Source organism: Halichoerus grypus, chromosome 11, assembly GCF_964656455.1.
Source record: "Halichoerus grypus chromosome 11, mHalGry1.hap1.1, whole genome shotgun sequence".
NCBI lineage: Eukaryota > Metazoa > Chordata > Mammalia > Carnivora > Phocidae > Halichoerus > Halichoerus grypus.
In genome coordinates, this window is record NC_135722.1 from 92,934,774 (window position 1) to 92,953,939 (window position 19,166).

The 19,166-nt window shown below is 51.2% G+C and overlaps 1 protein-coding gene across 8 annotated transcripts in view; it reads right to left on the bottom strand.

The window, feature by feature from the left end:
• Positions 1-19,166, bottom strand: part of GRAMD1B (GRAM domain containing 1B) — a 232,969-nt gene that overhangs the window by 104,329 nt on the left and 109,474 nt on the right. Inside the window, exons 1-2 of one of the 8 annotated variants that reach the window (XM_078058833.1) lie at positions 4,371-4,508; positions 3,687-3,762 (exon numbers count right to left, since the gene is read on the bottom strand). The exons of 5 other annotated variants lie outside the window; for them this stretch is intronic. In XM_078058833.1, coding sequence (XP_077914959.1) covers positions 3,687-3,762; positions 4,371-4,383 — 89 coding nt within the window. In that variant the 5' untranslated portion in view covers positions 4,384-4,508. Of the gene's footprint in view, positions 1-3,686; positions 3,763-4,370; positions 4,509-19,166 lie in introns of those variants that run through there. 2 more of the 8 variants (XM_078058838.1, XM_036081719.2) reach the window with 2 other exon arrangements.

A 19,166-nucleotide genomic window follows, 5' to 3' on the forward strand; every position in this document is an offset into this window, starting at 1 on the left:
GGGGGGTGGTTGTGGCTTGAAAAGCAGAAACACGCTAGCACTTTGCCCTTAAAAAGCTTATAGTCTAGTTAGAGAAGACAGATAATATGTAAAAAAAAAAAAAAAAAAAAAAAAAAAAAACCAAAAAACAAACAATAAAACAACAAAAAACAAAGTCTCAGAGATGGCACCAAATAAGGAACTGATCAATTAATTATCTGTCTACCCCGTAGCCAGAGAGTAGACAGAGAGTACGTTTTCAAAAGCAAATCTAATGATATCCTAAAATCTTTCGATTGTTCCCAATATCAACATAATCTCAGGACTGTCTAAGGCTGTCATGGGATGTCAATTCCTGTGTCTAGTTCCATCATCCGCTCCTAAGGCCTGATCATGCCAAGGTGCTTGCAGTGACCTGGGCTTTGCCATGTTCGTGCTGTCTCCTTCCCTTGCCTTGCTACTGTTTGGGGAACAGCCACAGTTTTCCAGGCATGATCTCATTTAATCCTCACTACAATCCTGCAGGGTCAATGCTACTGCCCTCACTTACATGTAAGTTTGCAGAGAGGCAGAAGGTAGCGGTGTGCACTGGAATGCACATCTGTCTGACTCTGGCTCGTAACATCACCTCTCTTCTCTTGTCCACCTGAGAACCTCCCACCGACGCCTCGGGTCTCAGATCAAATGCCGCTTCCTTTAGAAAGCCCTCCTGCCTGCCCAGGCAACATCAAAGAGTTCTTCTGCGCTTCCCTGCTGACTTGAACTTCTGTTACAACCCCGATTACCTTGTACCATCATAATTTGTTTACTCATCTGTCTCCCTCAACGACCTGTGAACAACTGCTCACAGTGATCGCACACCACCCAACTGGAACCTCCACGCTGAACCTCCTGCTGGTGTATAACTGGCATTCCACGAACATTCCTCGACTGCATGGATTGACGAATGCCCACCAACTCTATTCTCGAGGCTGAAGCCGAAACTCTCAGGGCACAATTTACCATCCATATATTTTAACCCAGTCATGTCAGGACATCAGATGGCCCGACTCTGAAACTGCAACCTTAGAAAAGGGGGGCAGTTAGTACCGGGGCAATGCAATAACAGAGCCTCAAAATCCAGACTCCAGCAGATGAAGTCATGCCCACAACAGCCCTCCTCCAGGAGTCAAATGCAGTCTAAATAAGTAGTGCTGTCATCAAGAGTGACCACACTTCCAAACCGAAAGCTATTTCATCCTGGGGCAACTGAACCCAATATATTTGGGGCTAAGGGAAATCCTGGGAACAGTACCTCAGAACTGAAAGGGGAAAGGATAAGGTAAGAGCGGTGCCTTTACATGTATTTAGAAATACATCCACGTAAAACGATGTATTAAGGAAATGGCATCCAAGTCATATGTAAACAATGTACCAATGAGTCACAACATGAATTTTTACTCAACACTTCCACCGCATTGATACACTGTCAGAGATTCGTTCCACTGCATTGATACATTGTCAGAGATTCGTTCCACCGCATTGATACATTGTCAGAGATTCGCTCCGTATGTCAGCCGTAATATATTAAGTTCTCTTTGTACCTGGGCTGCAAATCACAAATAGGTTCTTTATGGGAGTATCTTGATCAGGTAAAGTTTCTTAAACATTTTTTACTTATAAACCTTCTAGAAATCTATAAGAGCCATGGGTACTCTTCCCAGAAAAATGCAGAGAGATACAAAATTCCACCTACAAATGATAGAGGTTCACGGACCCTCTCCTAAGGACCTTAATGGTTCATGGGCCCAGACTGAAAGCACCTAAACTCAACTCTCTCCAAAGGGTTTGGGGTAGAGAAAGTTAAAGAAAAAGAATCACTGTTCTGGGGTTAAATGGTATCTGTGTCCAATGACCAATCAGATTCACTCTTCGAGGTCCTGAAAGCAAAAGCTAGCCTCAGGAATGGTCCAGCTCCGAGGCCAGCTTGTCCACCTGAGTAGATAATCTGCAATCCGGATGAGCGGATGGTAAGCGCCTAAGCAAAACGGAGCCGTCTCTGTTTCTACCGCCATACTCGGATGCGAAAACATAAAGACACACCTCCTAACTAATTGCAGAGTACCTCCCCAGTCCCTCCAAACCACACCTTTCCCACAGCACTCACTACCACCAACCCTTGGGAGCTAATTGGTTGATACCAAACCACTCACAAGGTCAAGAGCTAGTTGACCAGGAGGTTCGTAAGAGGTCAGCCTGGTGAGTGACGACACTGGACATTGCAGACCGTAGCGTCACCACCACACAGCGAACCTCTTGGAGCAAACTGTGTTGGACTGAAATACAGTTGCAGGTGCCTGTTCCCACGGGGGCCATGCACACCACCTAGAGGGTGCAGCATCCTGCACCATCCGTGCTCCAAGTGGGTTCTCGAATGTTTGTGCAAGGAGGGAAAAGGGAGGGGAAGAGGGGACAGAGGAGGGAGGGGGCCTAGGGAGGCCCGTTATCTAGTTGTGCTCTTCCTGGCTCCTTTCTTCAAAGAAAAAGTATTTGATGAATCTAAGCTGGTTAAAACAACAGCTGTGTGTAATTTACACCACTGTGCAGACTAGAAGATTTAACCCAGAGAGGTTAAGTAACTTGGGTCAGATCACACCGCATGTGAGAGTTAGGAGAAAGGGGCCAGGAACCCAGATGGGTGATTCGCAGAGACATGTCTTAACCACTAGAACACATTACTGCCCCTGGCACCCTTGCTGCCTGGGCCTCCAACCTCATCCTCTCCTCCATATACGCACAGGGCACCCAACCTGCTCCAGAAGTCTGAGCCTTGTCCAGTCTTGCATCTGAGACAAAGGAGACCCTGTCATCTGACCAAAAAGGAAAGTCCCCCAAACCAAGGGCTGAGAAATTCCAGGACTATAGGTCTCTCCCTGCACATAGGGGCCAGAGTTGGGGCAAAGACGCCTCCTTAGATCCCCCATCCACTCCCAAGGGCTCAAGTTCCTCGTTGGGGAAAACGCACAGAAAGACAAACTCCAAATTGCAAGCAGGATTCGGGAGGGATTAGAAACCTGTCTCAGGAGCACCCTCTAGTGAGCCAGCAGGGTCCTGGCGACAAAGCAGCGGGCCCCATTCCCTAGAGGGGCCCAGAGCCACACTTCCATTGGGGCATCAGATGAGTGGTGGGAGGGGACAGCAGCAGCATCTGCCACTCAGAGACCAACTCCTCGCCAATCCCAAGGCCATCATCTGCTGCAGGATGACAGGCAGTCTCTGCTCTCAAGATCGTCCAGCCCACACGGACCCCACCCATTCCTTATACAACAGGCGGAGGGAAGACAGAAGCAAACAGAAGGTGGGAAGGAAGGATAGGGATGGCACAAACGGGTGAAGAGAGCACTGTGGTGTGAGGTAGAGGCAGAAGAGAGAGACAGGATACGGAGAAATGAGAAAAACGAGGCAGAGCTAACGAGACAGACACAGAAGTCAGCCCAGACAGAGCCAGAGACCGCCCCCCCCCCACCCGCTCAGACTCCAGGGCACGTGAAGGTGAGGAGTGTGCTCGGCAGGACCCAGCCCTTCCTCCCCTGTCCTGAGGTCCTCATGCTCGGGTCGGCTCCCTCCGCTCTGACACAGCCCCCGGGCGCTCAGGACTGGTGGGCTGAGGGATAGGAGGGGAGAGAAAAGTGAACCAAAGGCAGAACTTGCCAAGCGAAGCCACTTACGCACAGTGCGGCCGGCAGCATTTCCATCCTACCTTTGCTGTCGCCATATCAGCCGGCTCCATGATCTCTGCTTGGCCTAAGGAGCAGCGGCACCATCCAGAGAGAAAAGGCAGAGTCACAAATGTCCACCCACAGAGAACAAACCACCCCTCTGGAAGGTCAGGGAAAATAAGACACCAATTTCTCTTCTCTGGCCCCTTAGGATGGCCTCTACTGGGAGGCAGGGGGACAGGAAAGAGGCCTGGGGTCCCCAGCAAGTCAGGGGGCTGCCTGGCTTCCCATGGGTGCTCACAACAGGCTGAGTTGGGGGCGTCTCCCCTCACCTGGTACTTCTTCCCAGGAGGCAAGTGTGGGTCTCCCAGGGCTCCCCCTGCTGGGGGAGAGCACACAGAGATGGAGGCCCTGCCCTCCCATCACCGGGCCAACTGGTACCCACAGGTCAGGAAGAGGGGAGCATGTGGGCAAAGGCCAGCTGGTGGGTGCCGAGCAAGTGCTGGGGGTAGCAGGTAGGGAGGAGGCTGGGGGCCGGTGGGGGCGGGCGTGAGAACCTCAAGAAGGCGGTGCAGGCACTCAGATGGAAGCAGGAGGTGCTGTGCAAGGAGGCGCCGAGCGACAGAGCGGGAGCCCTGCAAGGCTAGGTCGAGAATGCAGAGGGAGAGGAATTTGCCGGGTGAAGCCACTCACCTTGCAATAACATTCAGACTGACTGAGGCCTACACAGGAGCCAGGAGCGGGCGGTTCACACCCCCCCACTCCACTCCCAGAGACTCACAGCCTCTGTCTAAAGGTACATGAGAGCAGCCCGCAGCTCGGCTGGATCTGCAGAGGCCCCTGGCTCTCTCGGAGCAGCCTGATTGGAGGAGCAGGATGACTTCATCCGGCCCCATTCATCACTGTAGGTTTCCTGCCCAGCAGGGACAGGCCGCTCGGCTTGCCGTGACTACAGCTTCCTCTCTAGCCCATTTCACTCTGGCAACCTGGGATAGGCTGTGTCAGCCAGAGGCCGCCAGGGGAAAGGGATCAGAGCGCCCCAGGCCCCAGGGCGCGGAGGGGAACAGGCTGCTCACGTTTCAGGAAGAGTGCAAAGCCTCCACTTAAATAAAACACCGTGTGTATATTCACTGTGTGCCCTGGCGGGTGCTGGTGCCAACAAAAACACAAAAGGGCAACACTCCTCCACATCAGCAAGACCACTGACCTTCCTGCCTAACCTTTAGAGATAGTCTCCCAATCCAAGAGAAGAACCGATGGAAAAGCAGACCAGTATCGTCAGGCTTCCCCGTGAGCCCCAGCTCTACCAGCTCTTCCAATGTGCTAACCCGGCCTTGCCAGATTCCTCAATGCTTATGGTTTCGGACCCATAAAATGTTAAGGTGGAAGGGACCTTAAAGCTTTGGCTCCATTTTACAGATGAGAAAACGAAGACCCAGGAAAGACTGAAAGGGTCGGAGCTCCTGGGTGGCTCAGGCGGTTAAGCGTCTGCCTTCGGCTCGAGTCATGATCTCAGGGTCCTGGGATGGAGCCCCGCATCGGGCTCCCTGCTCAGCAGGCAGTCTGCTTCTCCCTCTCCCTCTGACCCTCCCCCACAGCTTGTGCATGCTCTCTCTCTCTCTCTCTCTGTGCTTTCTCTCTCTCATAAATAAGTAAAATCTTAAAAAAACAAAAGTGAAAGGGTCAAAGAAAGGCCTGCCAACACTCCTTTCCCGATTCCAGATGGACTTACCCTCAGAAAAGGGGAGACCCTGAGAGAAATATCGCCCTTTGTTTACCCCCCCACCCCCTAATCCAGCTTCCAGAGCAGAGAAAAATCCAGCACAGCAAGGGTTAAACAGAGAGCTTAAAATATAAGAGAATTAAAAAAGGAAGGCAATGAACCTGTGATCACTCATCTGTTCCCGCCTCCCTCTTCCCTCATTCTTCTCTCTGAACCCACTTCTGTTCAAGCCTGACTTCACAACAAAACTGTGCATTCAGGTAGACTAACAAGAGTTTCCCAAAAGAATGACACCACCAACGATTTTACCAGTTTCCACAGCCTTTGTGCGTCTGGCTTAATAAAAGAACAGTAAGAGTTACGACTCCCATTTGCCTGGAGCTCCGGGGCATTTTCAAATCTGCTGCCTCATTTGATACAGCAACCGAGCGAGGTAAGCTGTACTCCCTCTCGAAGATAACTGAACTGAGATTCAGAGACTTTCAGTGACCTACCCAAGGTCACACAGTACAGCAGAGCTGGGATTCAAGCCTGGGTTCACTGACACCAAACCCCTTGCCACATCTCCCACCACTTCACTTTCTCCCCCTCAATCTGTCCCGAATTCCTATTCCCATTATCACAGACTCAGAGAATATAAAACCTCAATTAATTTAGTACTTCCCTTTGGGACCTCCCCCCTCCTTTTTTTTGAAGATGGCAAATTGTAAGAAAATGCATTATCAGACATAGGGGAAAAAAATCCTGGGCATATCCAGAGGTTGGTGTATACATTTAGCAAATCTCCTGTGTCCAATGGAAACTGCTTTTAAAAAGAATCATCAGGGACTCCTGGGTGGCGCAGTCGGTTAAGCTTCGAACTTTGGTTTCAGCTCAGGCCGTGATCTCAGGGTCCTGGGATCGAGCCCTGCATCAGGTTCCACACTCAGTGTGCAGTCTGCCTGAGATCCTCTCTCCCTCTCCTTCTGCCCCTCCCGCTCATGCTGGCTCTCTCTCCCTCTAATAAATAAATCTTAAAAAAAAAAAAAGAAGAAGAATCAAAGATTCACTCATGTTCACTTTATTTAGGCAGCACAGTAGACCAAGACAGTTGACCAAATTGGTCAACTATCAAGATTAAAATGAAGGGGGGAGAAGATGTGTTCCTGGCTCCAGCCACCATAAGCACTGACTAGGTCATGTCTCCCTTACCTATCCCATCTTACTCTATTAGCCAAAGGGCACAAAAGTTCCATAAAGCCAAATGAAAAAGGACAAGAGTAAAAGTAGGAGAATATACCATTTAGGCCAATGGATTGGTTTTCTTCGAGTCACTGCCCCATGGTCATAGACACAAGTCAACCTGAAAAGGGTATGGGGCACAGCTAGAATGGCACCGGAGGTAGACCATTGTACGCTGCACAAAAAAAGCCAAAGGCATGCGGGCTCTGCCAGTTCCACACATGTCATCGCCGCTCGGAGCCCTGCAATGTGTTCCTTCTGGCTATCGCTCTGGCCTGCGGTCCTTTCTGTTCCTGGGCTGACAGTCAAATGCACAAACAGATGGAGAGCAGAAGGCTAGTACCCACGAAGGAGGATGTTCTGTTTCATCAAAATCATGCAGAAATCGGACCCATGTTCATAGGACTCCACCCAATCTCCCAAATGACCAAACACCTCAGTCCTTAATGGCATCCAACTGTCACACAGCCCTGGATGGTGAACACAGCACACAGCATTGAGGAGGGCTGCTCAGCCAGAAGCATCTATGTGTATTTTATAAAGCAATTAATATGTCCTGAACTCCAAGCAGCAGGGAGAGAGCTGTTAGCTACAGAACGGACAATGCGGAAGACAGGGCAGGCCAGGAAGTAGGGGATAATGCTTGGTTTCAATGAGAAAGGAGGGAAAGAGTATGTCCCAGAGTCCAAAGATAATTCCAGGAAGAAAGACGGAAAAGAGACTGAAAGGGAAAAAAGGAAAGAAAACCTGATGCAGAGGATCTCATTAAGAAGCCACTACACCCAGAAAGGAATCTGTCTAAATAATAGAATAAATAACTCCTTTAGTCTACTCATTTGGTCTTTGAACTAGAGACCAGAAGCTTTTTCTGCAACTTCGTCTCATTCTGTTTTACCTAATATTTAAGTGAAAAGATAGATGGATAGAGAGATAGAGATAGAGAAAGAGAGAGAGAGAGATGGATGGGACAGGGAGCTCTTTACAGTATCATTTATCACTACATCATTTTCTCTCCAGGGGAATTATTCGTACTAATTACTTTACCCTAGGTATTATATTCTAACTCCTTAATCACTGTACTTATGTAACAAGTTTAAAACCCAGATACCTGAAGAGAGGCTAGGGTGAGTTTTGGCAGAGGATGGGTAGGGTTTGGGGGGCTGTACGGCACCCAGTTCCCTAAGGACAGATCAGAGGCTGGACACTGCACCTGCTTCTTTCAGGAAGAGCCTCCTCCGAAGCAGCGGCCTCCTGGTGGGCGGGGCTGCAAGGAAGCCGAGCAAGGCTGTCTCCACCCCCGGCCAGATCAGCGTCCCCCAGCTGCACCATGGGATATGTAGTTCTCTGAGCAAAGAGCAGGGATGCCGCCCTATCTGCACGCTTATCAAACATGCAGCCTGATCGCTCGGCCTGTCCCGGGACCATCAACACGGGCCAGGCACCTTTGCCAGAAAGGTACCATTCCTTCTCTCCAGGGTCTGACTTTAAACAGAAGAGATGGTGATGAAACAGGGAGAGGTGCACGAACTACAGGAGCCCAGAAATAGGAAGACCTCGAGAGGTCACTTGAGGTCTTCACTCCGAGTATAGAGAAGATGACAGCTTCTCTCAAGAGGAGAGACAGAAAAAGAAAGAGGAAGGGAGAAAGAGAGGCAGACGAAGGGGAAAAGGGCAGAGTGTGTGTGTGTGCGTGTGTGTGTGTGTGTTCTCACAACCGTGCATGTCCGATTCAAGGGCTGGAAGGTGACTTCTCATTTCTCTTCGCTCGTTAAGCATCCACACTGGAGAGAGGCAGTCGAGCGTGCTGATGAGCATGCCTCTCCAGCCATTCTGCTCAGGTCTGAATTCTGACTCAACTGCCCACCATCTGTGTGACCTCGGGCAAGTTACTTAGCCTCTCTGTGCCCCCATTCCTCATCTGTAAGGCAGGGATGTTACTCAACTCACAGGCTATATGAAGGTAGCATACATAAAGGGTTTAAAACTGTGTCTTAAGTGTTAGGTATTTTTTTTTCTTATTATTATTCAGTGGCTCACCACTTGTCTTCTCCTAATCCAGCTGACCCCTCCCCCCAGAGCATGAAATTTTAAGTCCCTTGCAGAGCTGAAGATGGCAGAGGTAGAATGGACAGAAAACAAGCTCACCTGCTTTTTTTAGATAAATAAAGACATGAAAATGGGAGGGGGGGGAACGACAAGACAGTCATTAGAATAAGGGCAGAAAAGGAACAAAGACAAGAACTACAAGTGGACAATAAGCGGGACATGTAGGGAAGTTTGTGGAGTAAAAAGCCATCAAAGAACAATAAAAGAGTCCAAACAAAAATAAAGAAGGGGAGGAAAGATTCACAAAGAGAATCAGGGACATTTATCAGGCTGGAAGTGGGAGAAAGGAGACTGAGCAATTGAAAACTCAAAGTGGAAAGTTCCACGAGAGGATCTGACTAAAGCATCTGGGAGGAGCTCTGGGAGGAGCTCTGGATGGACAGAAACTGCCCAGCATGAGGAAAACTAGAGAGACAGCAGCTAACACTGCAAAGTTCAAGTCTGGAACCATCTTGCAAAGCGGGCCTGAGCCCTGGAGATCCCAACTGCTGCAGCGGGGCTGGGCTGGAGGGGGTTTCTCGAGCAGTCACGGCAGGAGGGAGTGAGGTGGGTGGTAAGGATTAAGGTTCAGGTTCCAGGAGGAAAGGAAGTAGCCTTCGAGACCAGTCACCTACAAGACAGCACCCTTAGCTCTGAGGTCAAGAGGAAAGAGGCAGGCCTCTTTGAGCACAAGTAGCCCTGGGTACACAGAGGGACAGTGCCAGCCCCTCAGCCGTTGCTTAGGGAAGCTCGTATCTCATGCAACACTCTTGAGGGTCTTTGCTGGTATCAGGCCCTTCAGCATCTAAGTTCCTCAGGGTAAAACAACAAGACAGGCAAAGGGGAGGCCTGCCCCCCCTTAGCCACTAGCAATTCCTGAGACCTCACAAGCAACAGGAATATCCGTGATAGCCCCTCAATACCAGCCTCTAGAACTGGACGGCGCAGTGCTGCATAGTGGTTAGGATTTAGAGTCAAGACGCCCGGATTCAGATTCCAGCCCGTCACATTAGAGCTGTGTGCTCTTATGCAAGTGACAAAACCTCTCTCGTGGCCTCAGTTTTTTAATCTATAAAATGGAGATAACAATAATACTATTTCATAGCCAAATGCTGACATTTAAAGGAGAGCCCAGTGCCTTGACACATACCAGGACCAGTCACTAAATGTTAACTAAGACAATGCTGTCTTCCTAATTACTATCTTCAGGGCAGTCAGGGGTTGGGAACAATGGGAACTCCATGAGCTCCTCTATCCTCCCTCCATCTGCACTCCATGCTCAAGCGAAGCCACAGCTTCACAGCCACGCTGTGTCACAGCTCTGGTGACACCAGCCCTCCCCCCTCTCCCTACGGGCTCCAGGCCTAATGGTACCGCCTCCGGCGAGCAGCTGCTCCCCGTACTGTACTTTCAGATGACAGATTAGTGCAAGTACTTTGAAAATGGAAAGGGTCACCAATGCAGAAGGCAGCTCATGCTCGCATCCATTCCCCACCCCCAGCCCCACTTTGGGGGTTTCCTCCTCACCTACACCAATACCTAGACCTCCGGCCAGCACTTCAGAGCCTTTCACACAGCCATTCAGAGTGAGAATGTAGGAGAAGCCACAGGATTAACTGAGCAGGGGGTCCAAGGGGAGGGGAGAGGGGGCCGAGGGCAAAGCTACTGCCTGAGCTTTTTGGGGCGCATGGTAAATGGGCGCCACACACACTGTCCCATGTGCTGCAGAGGCAGATAATGGTACAAGTGTTAGGATGGAAGGTGTGAGGGCTGTCCGAAGGCCATCGGGGCATCAGTGGATGCAGGCCACTGGAGAGGCCCTCTAGGGACTACTGCTGAAGCTGAGGGAGAGACCAGACGGGACGCCAGACCAAGGTCACAGAGCCCTGGACAGTGCAGCAAGAAGCAGCAGGCTCAGGGACTCCCGTGGGAGAGCTCCCCCATTCTCGGCATCTGCCAGGATGGACCACGGGAAAGGTGCACAGCCAGCCAAGGGACAGTCTCCAAGTCGGGAGTGTTCTCCTTCTGCTCTTGGGTTTCCTCTAGGGAACTGGGACCGAGGTTGATAGACGCAGCTACAGATCTTGGCCAATTCTCAGGCCAGGGGCTGGGGAAGAGAGGCAAAGCCAGCACACCCAAAGGGAGATGCGCAGGGGAATGCTTCCAGAGACACCCTCTCCAGACTGCTGCTCGGTCCCCACCCCCCTCCAGGGATACAGTAAGGCTCCACCAGGGAGGGCTGTCGCAATCACATCAGAAAACAACAGACCACTAAGCTACAGAAGCTGGGTGGGGTGGAAAGGAAAGACCAAGGGAATAAAATGTCCAAGGAAGAACTCCCTGGCCCAAGAAGAATCTGAGTGGGGGGATATAAGACGAACATACAAACCCATTTGCACAGCTCCTCTGGCCAGCAAGTCTGCCTTTTCATTGGCAGGTCCCTCCTCCTAGTGTCCTGGTCCTATGAGGCGGCAGCTGTTGGGCCAGGCAGATAGTCCTGCCTTCACGGTAGGAGTGGAGACCAGGCCACTCCCCCTGCCTCCTGCCTGGGGACTCACACCCATAGCACTACTTGAGTTGGGATCAGGTGGCCACTCTCTCCTCGCCAGCAAACCCACTGCCAGCAGGGGGCGCCGGCGAGCCCAGCGGAGAAAGAGCAAGGGAAGGTAAAGAACTTTTGCATCTCAGGCCAACACCTAGAGGGCCTTCACCTGGTACCTACAGAGAGGTAAGAGTGACCACAGCTCTGTTCTGTGGTTTAGACATAATAGTGAACAGAACAAACGCATCAGAAACGTACTGGAACTCTCCTACAAGTAACCTGCTAGTTAAAAGCCTACGGCGCGGCACACCTGGGTGGCTCAGGTCATGATCCCGGGGCCCTGGGATCGCTTCCCGCATCAGGCCCCTTGCTCAGAGGGGAGCCTGCTTCTCCCTCTGCCTGCCACTCGCCCTGCTTGTGCGCTCTCTGACAAATAAAATCTTTATTTTTTTTTAAAGATTTTATTTATTTATTTGACAGAGAGAGAGAACACAAGTAGGCAGAGTGGCAGGCAGAGGGGGAGGGAGAAGCAGGCTCCCCGCTGAGCAGGGAGCCCGATGCGGGGCTCGATCCCAGGACCCTGGGATCATGACCTGAGCCGAAGGCAGATGCTTAACCGACTAAGCCACCCAGGCGCCCCACAAATAAAATCTTTAAAAAAAATAATAAAAAATAAAAGCGTACGGCACTTCTCAAAGTCAACAAGGCATAGGAAACATACTCAAAAAAAACAAACAAACAAACCAAAAACGTATTTGGCTCTGAGGCATATTTAACCAAATCATTCAGAATCATTGGGGTCTACTCTCTCTTTGTCAGTTTGTCTCCTGTTCCGTCTGGTTTGAAGCTTTACAACCAATCATCTTCCCTAACAGACTCACTCACAAACTCCTTATCTGGAGCTTCAGGTCCAGGAGACTGGTGAAGATCATCCAACATAAGGAAAAGCAGAAGGTTCAGCACTGAGCCCCCTAAGTGTCCCAATCGCCACATGGATGCTTTCTCAAGGGGAAGTCATAAAGGCTGCAAATAAAACCCTGAGCTCTGGAGTTGAATCGCAGATCTGTCACTTATGAGGAATGACGGTAGACAACCTAAGTTCTCACAGGCCTGTTATTATAGTTAAGTAAGAAAGAACATGTAAAGCACAGTGCTGAACACATAACAGACTCTCAAAATAGCAGATTATTATTAGTCACAACAGATAATATCTCAGAACTTATATTCTTCTTACAAACTAAGTCCATAGACATTCTGTGTTGTCTTGGATTTGCTCATCACGTTCGTACATTTTCTGTAGTTTCCCATAACGCTTAAGTTTCTTTACTGAAAGAAACCCCAATTAATTTCCTTAGCAGATTTCCCACTATGGAAGTTATCCACAAAGAGGCAGATAACCCCTCGATGTAGGGACTGAAGAAGGAAGTCACAAATGAGGAAGGAGCAGAGAGTATTAGCCTCCTTAAATCCCTTCTTCAGGGCCACCCTCTGCAGATCTCTGTCCCACTCTCCATTTATAAGGACAACTGACATACACTCTTGCCCAGATGCGAGTCCACCCATTCACTGTTTGAGATGCCAAGAAAAGGAAACATGGGTGTTTCACTTCTAGCGGGAAAGGAGTTAAACAGAGACAACTGTTCACTCTGTGGATCCCCCAAACAAGTCTGTCCTGGTGCCACATGAATCAACTCAGTGTTTCAAGCCTAGCCCTGAGTTCTACTTACGGACTCACCCATCCCGCTCACATACGAAAGACACAAGGGAGTCTCTGTGTTAGTGCCTGGGGGCCAGGTGCGGAGGTACTCAGACACCGTCCCCTCCCTCAGCCCCTCTTCCAATCCCAGGACCATATGCACTGAGGTTAGGAGGGGTTTCTCGGCATCTGGACGGGAGACTTTAACCTTTAGACTAGGGAATGGCGAAGAGGGAGGGAGCCCAGCAGGGAGCTGCTTCTTGCTCAGCCGCCAGAGGATAAGAAGAAAAGAAGCATTGAGCAACCTGAAAAGTTGGTGACAGATAAGATGAAATGATTAACTTAATTACCTATCCCCACCCTGCCCACCTTTCCCCCTGCTGCAGAATGGGGATTCTTCCGCAATGCAGCAAACAGGTGAGGGAGAACAGAAGCTTTGCACTGATACCAGTGTCCCTGAGGGCTGGGCGTAAAAAGGAGCCACGGGTCTGCCAAAGGCCCAGGAATGGGATGCTGGGCTCTCCCCGTCCCATTACTGTTTACTATTAAATTGTGTACTTGATGCTCGCTAGAGCAGGAATAACTGGAAGCTTCGAACGAGGGGGCATGTTTCTCAGAGCGTGGTTCAAGAGCACCTGAGTCAGAATCGCTTGGGGTGTGTGTTAACTATGCAAGTTCCTAGGCCCACCCCAGTCCACAGGACTCAGAACTGGAGAGAGGGGCCCAGGAATCTGCACACTGGAGAAGCCCTGCATGCGATCCGGAAACCCGTAAGGCCTCCCTGGTCTCCCAAGTAGGCTGCTCATGATCAAGGGGCATGAGCACTCGGGTGCAGCGCAGGAAAAAAAGTATTAGAACTTACATATATTTATATTTCTTTTTATCTCATCCTTTTAAAAATGTCTGCTTAATTATATAATAGGCAAAATATTTAGTACAGCAGTGCATGTATATAATTTTTATACATTCACGTGTGCATATATATGTGTATATATGTATTTATAAGTGTGTATATACACATATGTGTGTGTTTGTGTATATTAGTGGAAATATATATATATATTGGTGGAAACAGCTCCAAAAATTTTTCACTGACGGGTTTGCAACCGAGTTGGAATATCAACTTCTGGTAACAAAGACTTATTCATCACCTAGAAGGGAAAGCAGGGCATGGTCTCTGCAAACAGGTGCTCTGAGCTCACATTATTCATCAGAAACATGTTGAAAAGAGAACTCAGGGATTCTGGCCTCCAAGTGGCATCTCAAGACTGGAGTAAGAGGGAAGCAAAGGATGCAGTGCCCAACAGGGCAAGCCGGAGGTGGAGTCTCTGCTTGAGCCCCCGAGGCGCTGTCACCCACTCACATTCCTTCTCCACCCCGGCTGGTAGGCTGGTAGGGGGATGGGATTTCTCCCAGCAGGAGGTGGGGAAGCTAGGGAATGAGGTTGGCCACCCGCCAGTTGTCCAAATCTAGATCCCAACTACGGCATCGGCCGAGAGAGCATAGTTTGCTGAGCTATAATTAACACCCCCCTTTCTCAGGCAGGAAAGGAGAAATGCTGGAGTAGGAGAAACGCAGAGCAGGTGACGGTTACACCTGCAGACAGTTCTGCTGACAGCCACAGAAGCAGCCCAGCCTGCCAGAGAGGAGCTACGAACCGGGAACTCAGGGAGGGAGGGCAAGAGAGGAGCACCCACTTGCTTCCCTGCCCAGACCTAAAATAAGGTTCTTCTCGCTCCTATTCAAACGCCAAGTGTGCGGTCTGTGTAAGACCACGCCATCCCCTAAGCCTAGGTCTATGTGAATCCAAGGAAGGAGAATACACGAGGGGCAGTCACCAACCACTGACCAGAACCATGAAAATGTCACGAAGATTAATAGATACAAAAGGGCTAGTCAGTGGCCCTCCATTTGGGGCACAGTCACAGAATCCCATGATCACAGAATGTGAGAGCTGGCAAAAAGCCTTAGACAGTGGGGCGCCTGGGTGGCTCAGTTGGTTAAGCGTCTGCCTTCAGCTCAGGTCATGATCCCGGGGCCCTGGGATCGAGCCCCACATCGGGCTCCTTGCTCAGCGGGGAGCCTGCTTCTCCCTCTGCTTGCCGCTCGCCCTGCTTGTGCTCTCTCTCTCTGACTGACAAATCTTAAAAAAAAAAAAAAAAGCAAAAAGCCTTAGACAGTTATTCGTGTGCTCATTTACTCATTTAACCGATCTTTATTGAGCACCTAGCGTGTGTGGGGCACTGAGCTGGGCGTCAGGTACACACTAGTGAATGAAGCAAAGACAGTCCTGCTCTCATGAAGTTTCGGGCCCTAGTCGGGGAGACGTGACAACCAGGCCAACGGATACATACAGTGACAACGTGATCAGTGCTAAGACGGAAATCAGCTGGGAAAGAGAGGACCGGGGTTGACATGACTGGCCTCCCCTGGCCACGGTGGGCTTGTTCCTGCCTCACCCTAACCAAGTTCTCCCACCGACAGACAGCCCTCCAGGAGCTCAAAACTCCCCTTCCACTTACTCAGAAGCTTAGCCCCAGGCTACCGTCTGCTGACAAAAACAACATCACTTACTGTGTACCCAACACAGGGCTAAGACCTCCCGTTTTATCTCATATTGATCCCCACAGCCTCCACAAAGTAGATACAATTGTCTCCATTTTTTTTTTTAAGATTTTACTTATTTATTAGAGAGTCAGAAAGAGAGAGAGCACAAGCAGGGGGAGCGGCAGAGGGCGAGGGAGAAGCAGGCTCCCCGCTGAGCCATGAGCCCAATGCGGGTCTCGATCCCAGGACCCAGGGATCATGACCTGAGCCGGAGGCAGATGCTTAACCGACTGAGCCACCCAGGCGCCCCAACTGTCTCCATTCTTAAGGAAGGAAACATTCAAAGAGGACAGAATGATTTTGTGGGAGCTCCACAGCCAGCAGGTGGTAGAACGAGAGATTAACTGAAGGCCACTGGGTCTGGAACGTGCTCCTGAGTTCTACGGGACCGCAGAGGGGAGCCGGCCTCCATCACCAGCACCGCACCACAGCGTCCGGGGAATCTCTCATTCTGCCATCATCTGTTGGGTGCCTGCTGTGTGTGCAAGGAACCTGGGTGATCGGTGCCTGAGGAGTAGCCTCGTAAGAGTAAGGACTCCTCTGTTCACTGCCCTCAAAGCTTCTGCCACGAGAACACCCCAGGGGGGACAACTCTTATCAACAGATGGCTAAACACTCATGAGCACCCATGCCTGTGGGTGTTTGTGCACGTGCGTGTGTGCGGCGGGTGTGTGAGAGAGAGAATCAAGATCAAGTCATCTACAACACCTCCAGCCTCAACCGACCTCTGCAATCTCCACTTGTCCCATCTTTCCTTCCCCTCACTGCTCTACTTCTCTTCACAAAAGAACACCCAGAAACCTGCCCGTAAGCTTCCATGCCCCTCTCTCTCCAACACCCATCAGCCTCTGAGTTTCACTCTGGCCCTGGAGGCTGGAACATCTTTCTCCTCCAGGAAACCTCCTCCCCTCTGCTTGTCACAAAGGCCACGGAGCATGGCCACCACGGAGCCCCTGACCATGGACGGTTCTGCCAGTGAGGGGGCCCGCACCAGGAAAGAGCGCCCCACACCCTGTTTATCCTCAGACCTCCCCGGCAGCCTGCTCAAGCAGCTCTGGAGTCGGAGCAGAGTCCCCAGTGACCCCCTCTAAGAAGAGAACACATGACATCCATACCCCCAAATACCTCACTCACAGGTTCCCGATCAGTGGAAGGGACTTATCAGCATCCCAAAGACGCCAGATAGAATACACCACTCTCCACAGCACCTTTCTCTTGGGACCTCCAAGTTCTTTACCAACTGAAGTAATTTACCACAAAAGAGGCAAATAATCATCCCTGGCCAGTTACGAAGAACCAGGAGAGCCAGTAACCTCCTGGACAGACACACAGTAAGGCCCCGTCAAGCATTCCATCCATTCCGACGAAGGGCCACGCAGCCTCACCTGGCTGCACCCCTCCTCTATCCTTTGCCTTCGGCCTCTTGCGACAGATCACTCCTTCTCCCTCGTGAGGACCTGTCCCCCGGCAAAGAACTCCAATAGCCCAAACACGGGATCCAACCCCGAAAGCACTCCTGCCTCTTTGAAGAGCCCCAGGTCATCCCCAACCAGCCCAAGCGCCAACTGGTCAAGCTCTCACCTCCGGGGGGCCCCCTGCCACCTACTTGGCTCGTAGAAAGGACAGCTTCTTCCTCAGGGAGGAGACGTGGTAGTGACAGGCCTGCTTGACAGCCGTGCTGCAAGAGACAGCGTTGGAGCACAGATTCTGTACCATGCTGGGCTCAGGGGAGGGCCCGCCACATGGCGCTGGGACCTCAAGGGCTGGGGGCTCCCTCCGGAGCCGCCTGGACGTGCTGCCTCTGCAGCTCCTTCAGCTGTCGGCCGGACCTCCTGCACACAAACCCTCCCCGCCCGGATGTGCGATCCAAGACCCAGGCAGGTGGAGGGCCCCGGGGCGGGAGAGCCTGAGGCTCCGTGTTACCAGGATCCCCTCTGGCTTCGGCCCAAGCTACAGCTCCAAACAGAGCCCTCCTCCATCTCCCCACATCTGGCAGTGCTCTGGGCACCTGGTGAGCTTCCTCCTCTTCTCTGTCCTCAGACAGGGAGCCTGGAGCTGTACCTGCATGTGATGTCAGCTGCTGGTGCACGAGGGGGAGGGGAGGGGCCGGGCCGGCGGGCATCATTCCCAGAGGGTTTGTACTGGGCTCCTTCCTCGTGCTGAGGGAGCTGACTGGAGGTCACCCGAGTGGCCACGGGGCCACAGGGAATTCGGGGGGCCGGGCATGCAGATGGAGCTAGAGCGCTCTGAAAGTAGGCTATTTGGGGACAATTCCTGGGATAGGACAAGCAGAACTGAAAGCATCCTTCCTCCTACCAGGAGGCTCTCTATTCTGGTGGCTAGACCTGAGTTGAAATCGGCAGTTGAGCCTGCAACTCCGGAGGCCTGCCCTTTGGCTTCAAATTCCATTACCTTGGTTTCTCCATTTGTTCACTCATGAGTTCCATAAGCATCTCTGCTGAGCACTTACTCTGTGCCAGACAGGAGAGACACAGTTTCTGTCCTCCGGGTCTCGTGGACTAGCAGGGAGACAAAGAAGTGAACCGGACAGCACATACCACGAGGCCAGTGCTGGACAGAACGAACCACAGCCCACCACTCCTCCTGTGTAACAGTCCAACAAAACGTGCCCTCCCTACCCCACCTGGAAGAAACGAGGGTGAATTCTAGTGAGGCAGGTAAAAGGAACACCTTTTAAGCGAGTCAGAGAAAAGGGGATGCAAGAAATCCCCAAATTAACGATACCCAAAGCTCACGCGATTCTCATTCCACCTCCTTCGATCTTAGGGAATCATCTTATTTCCTGTTACTTGGAGAAGACAGATCCTGCTGCTATTCACCTCCTCACCTTCCCACCACGTGGTGTGGGAACTCACTTGCATCCACATCCATTAGGATCTAGTCCAGGCCAATCCTTCCACCTGTGATCGAGATCTTTCCTTGCCTCCTCCGAAACCTTGCTTCCTTATCTTCTGTAGGAGGCACGAGCCAGCTGACCAAGTTGGAATCCCGGAACTAACTCTGAAGACCTCCCTTCTCTCTCACACCCTAAATCCAATCCATCACCAAGTCCTGGACATTTGAATCCCCTTACATGTATCTTGAACTCATCTACTTTTTTTTTTTTTCTCTCTCTCCACAACTACCATCCCAAGTCCCAGCCACCAATATCCTTTAACTGGACTCTACTGCAATGGCCTCCATGCTGCCCTGCATCCGCCCTTCCTCCACACTGCAATCTTCAGAATGCAAATCTGATACTGTCAGCTCCCTTCTTAAAGACTTTCAGTGGCTTCTGGATGCTCTCTGCATAAAGACTCAAGTTCTTGTCATGGCCACCCGAGCTCCTGCCCGCCCCATCTCATGTCATCTGCCTCATCTCGCAGCCTCCTGCTCACCTCAGATTCATCCTCCCTTCCGCCTCCGTCCTCGGTCCAGGTCCACGGACACACGTGCGCTCCTGGAACCCCTCCTTTAATGCCCACATCCAGGTTTGTACTTTCTAAGTCATACCCTCAGTTGTGCTCATCTGGAAACTCAGTGAGAAGCTACCACACACTGCTAAGTGTCTGTTGAGCGCATGAATGGACCATGCCCTCTGTTCAAATTCACACC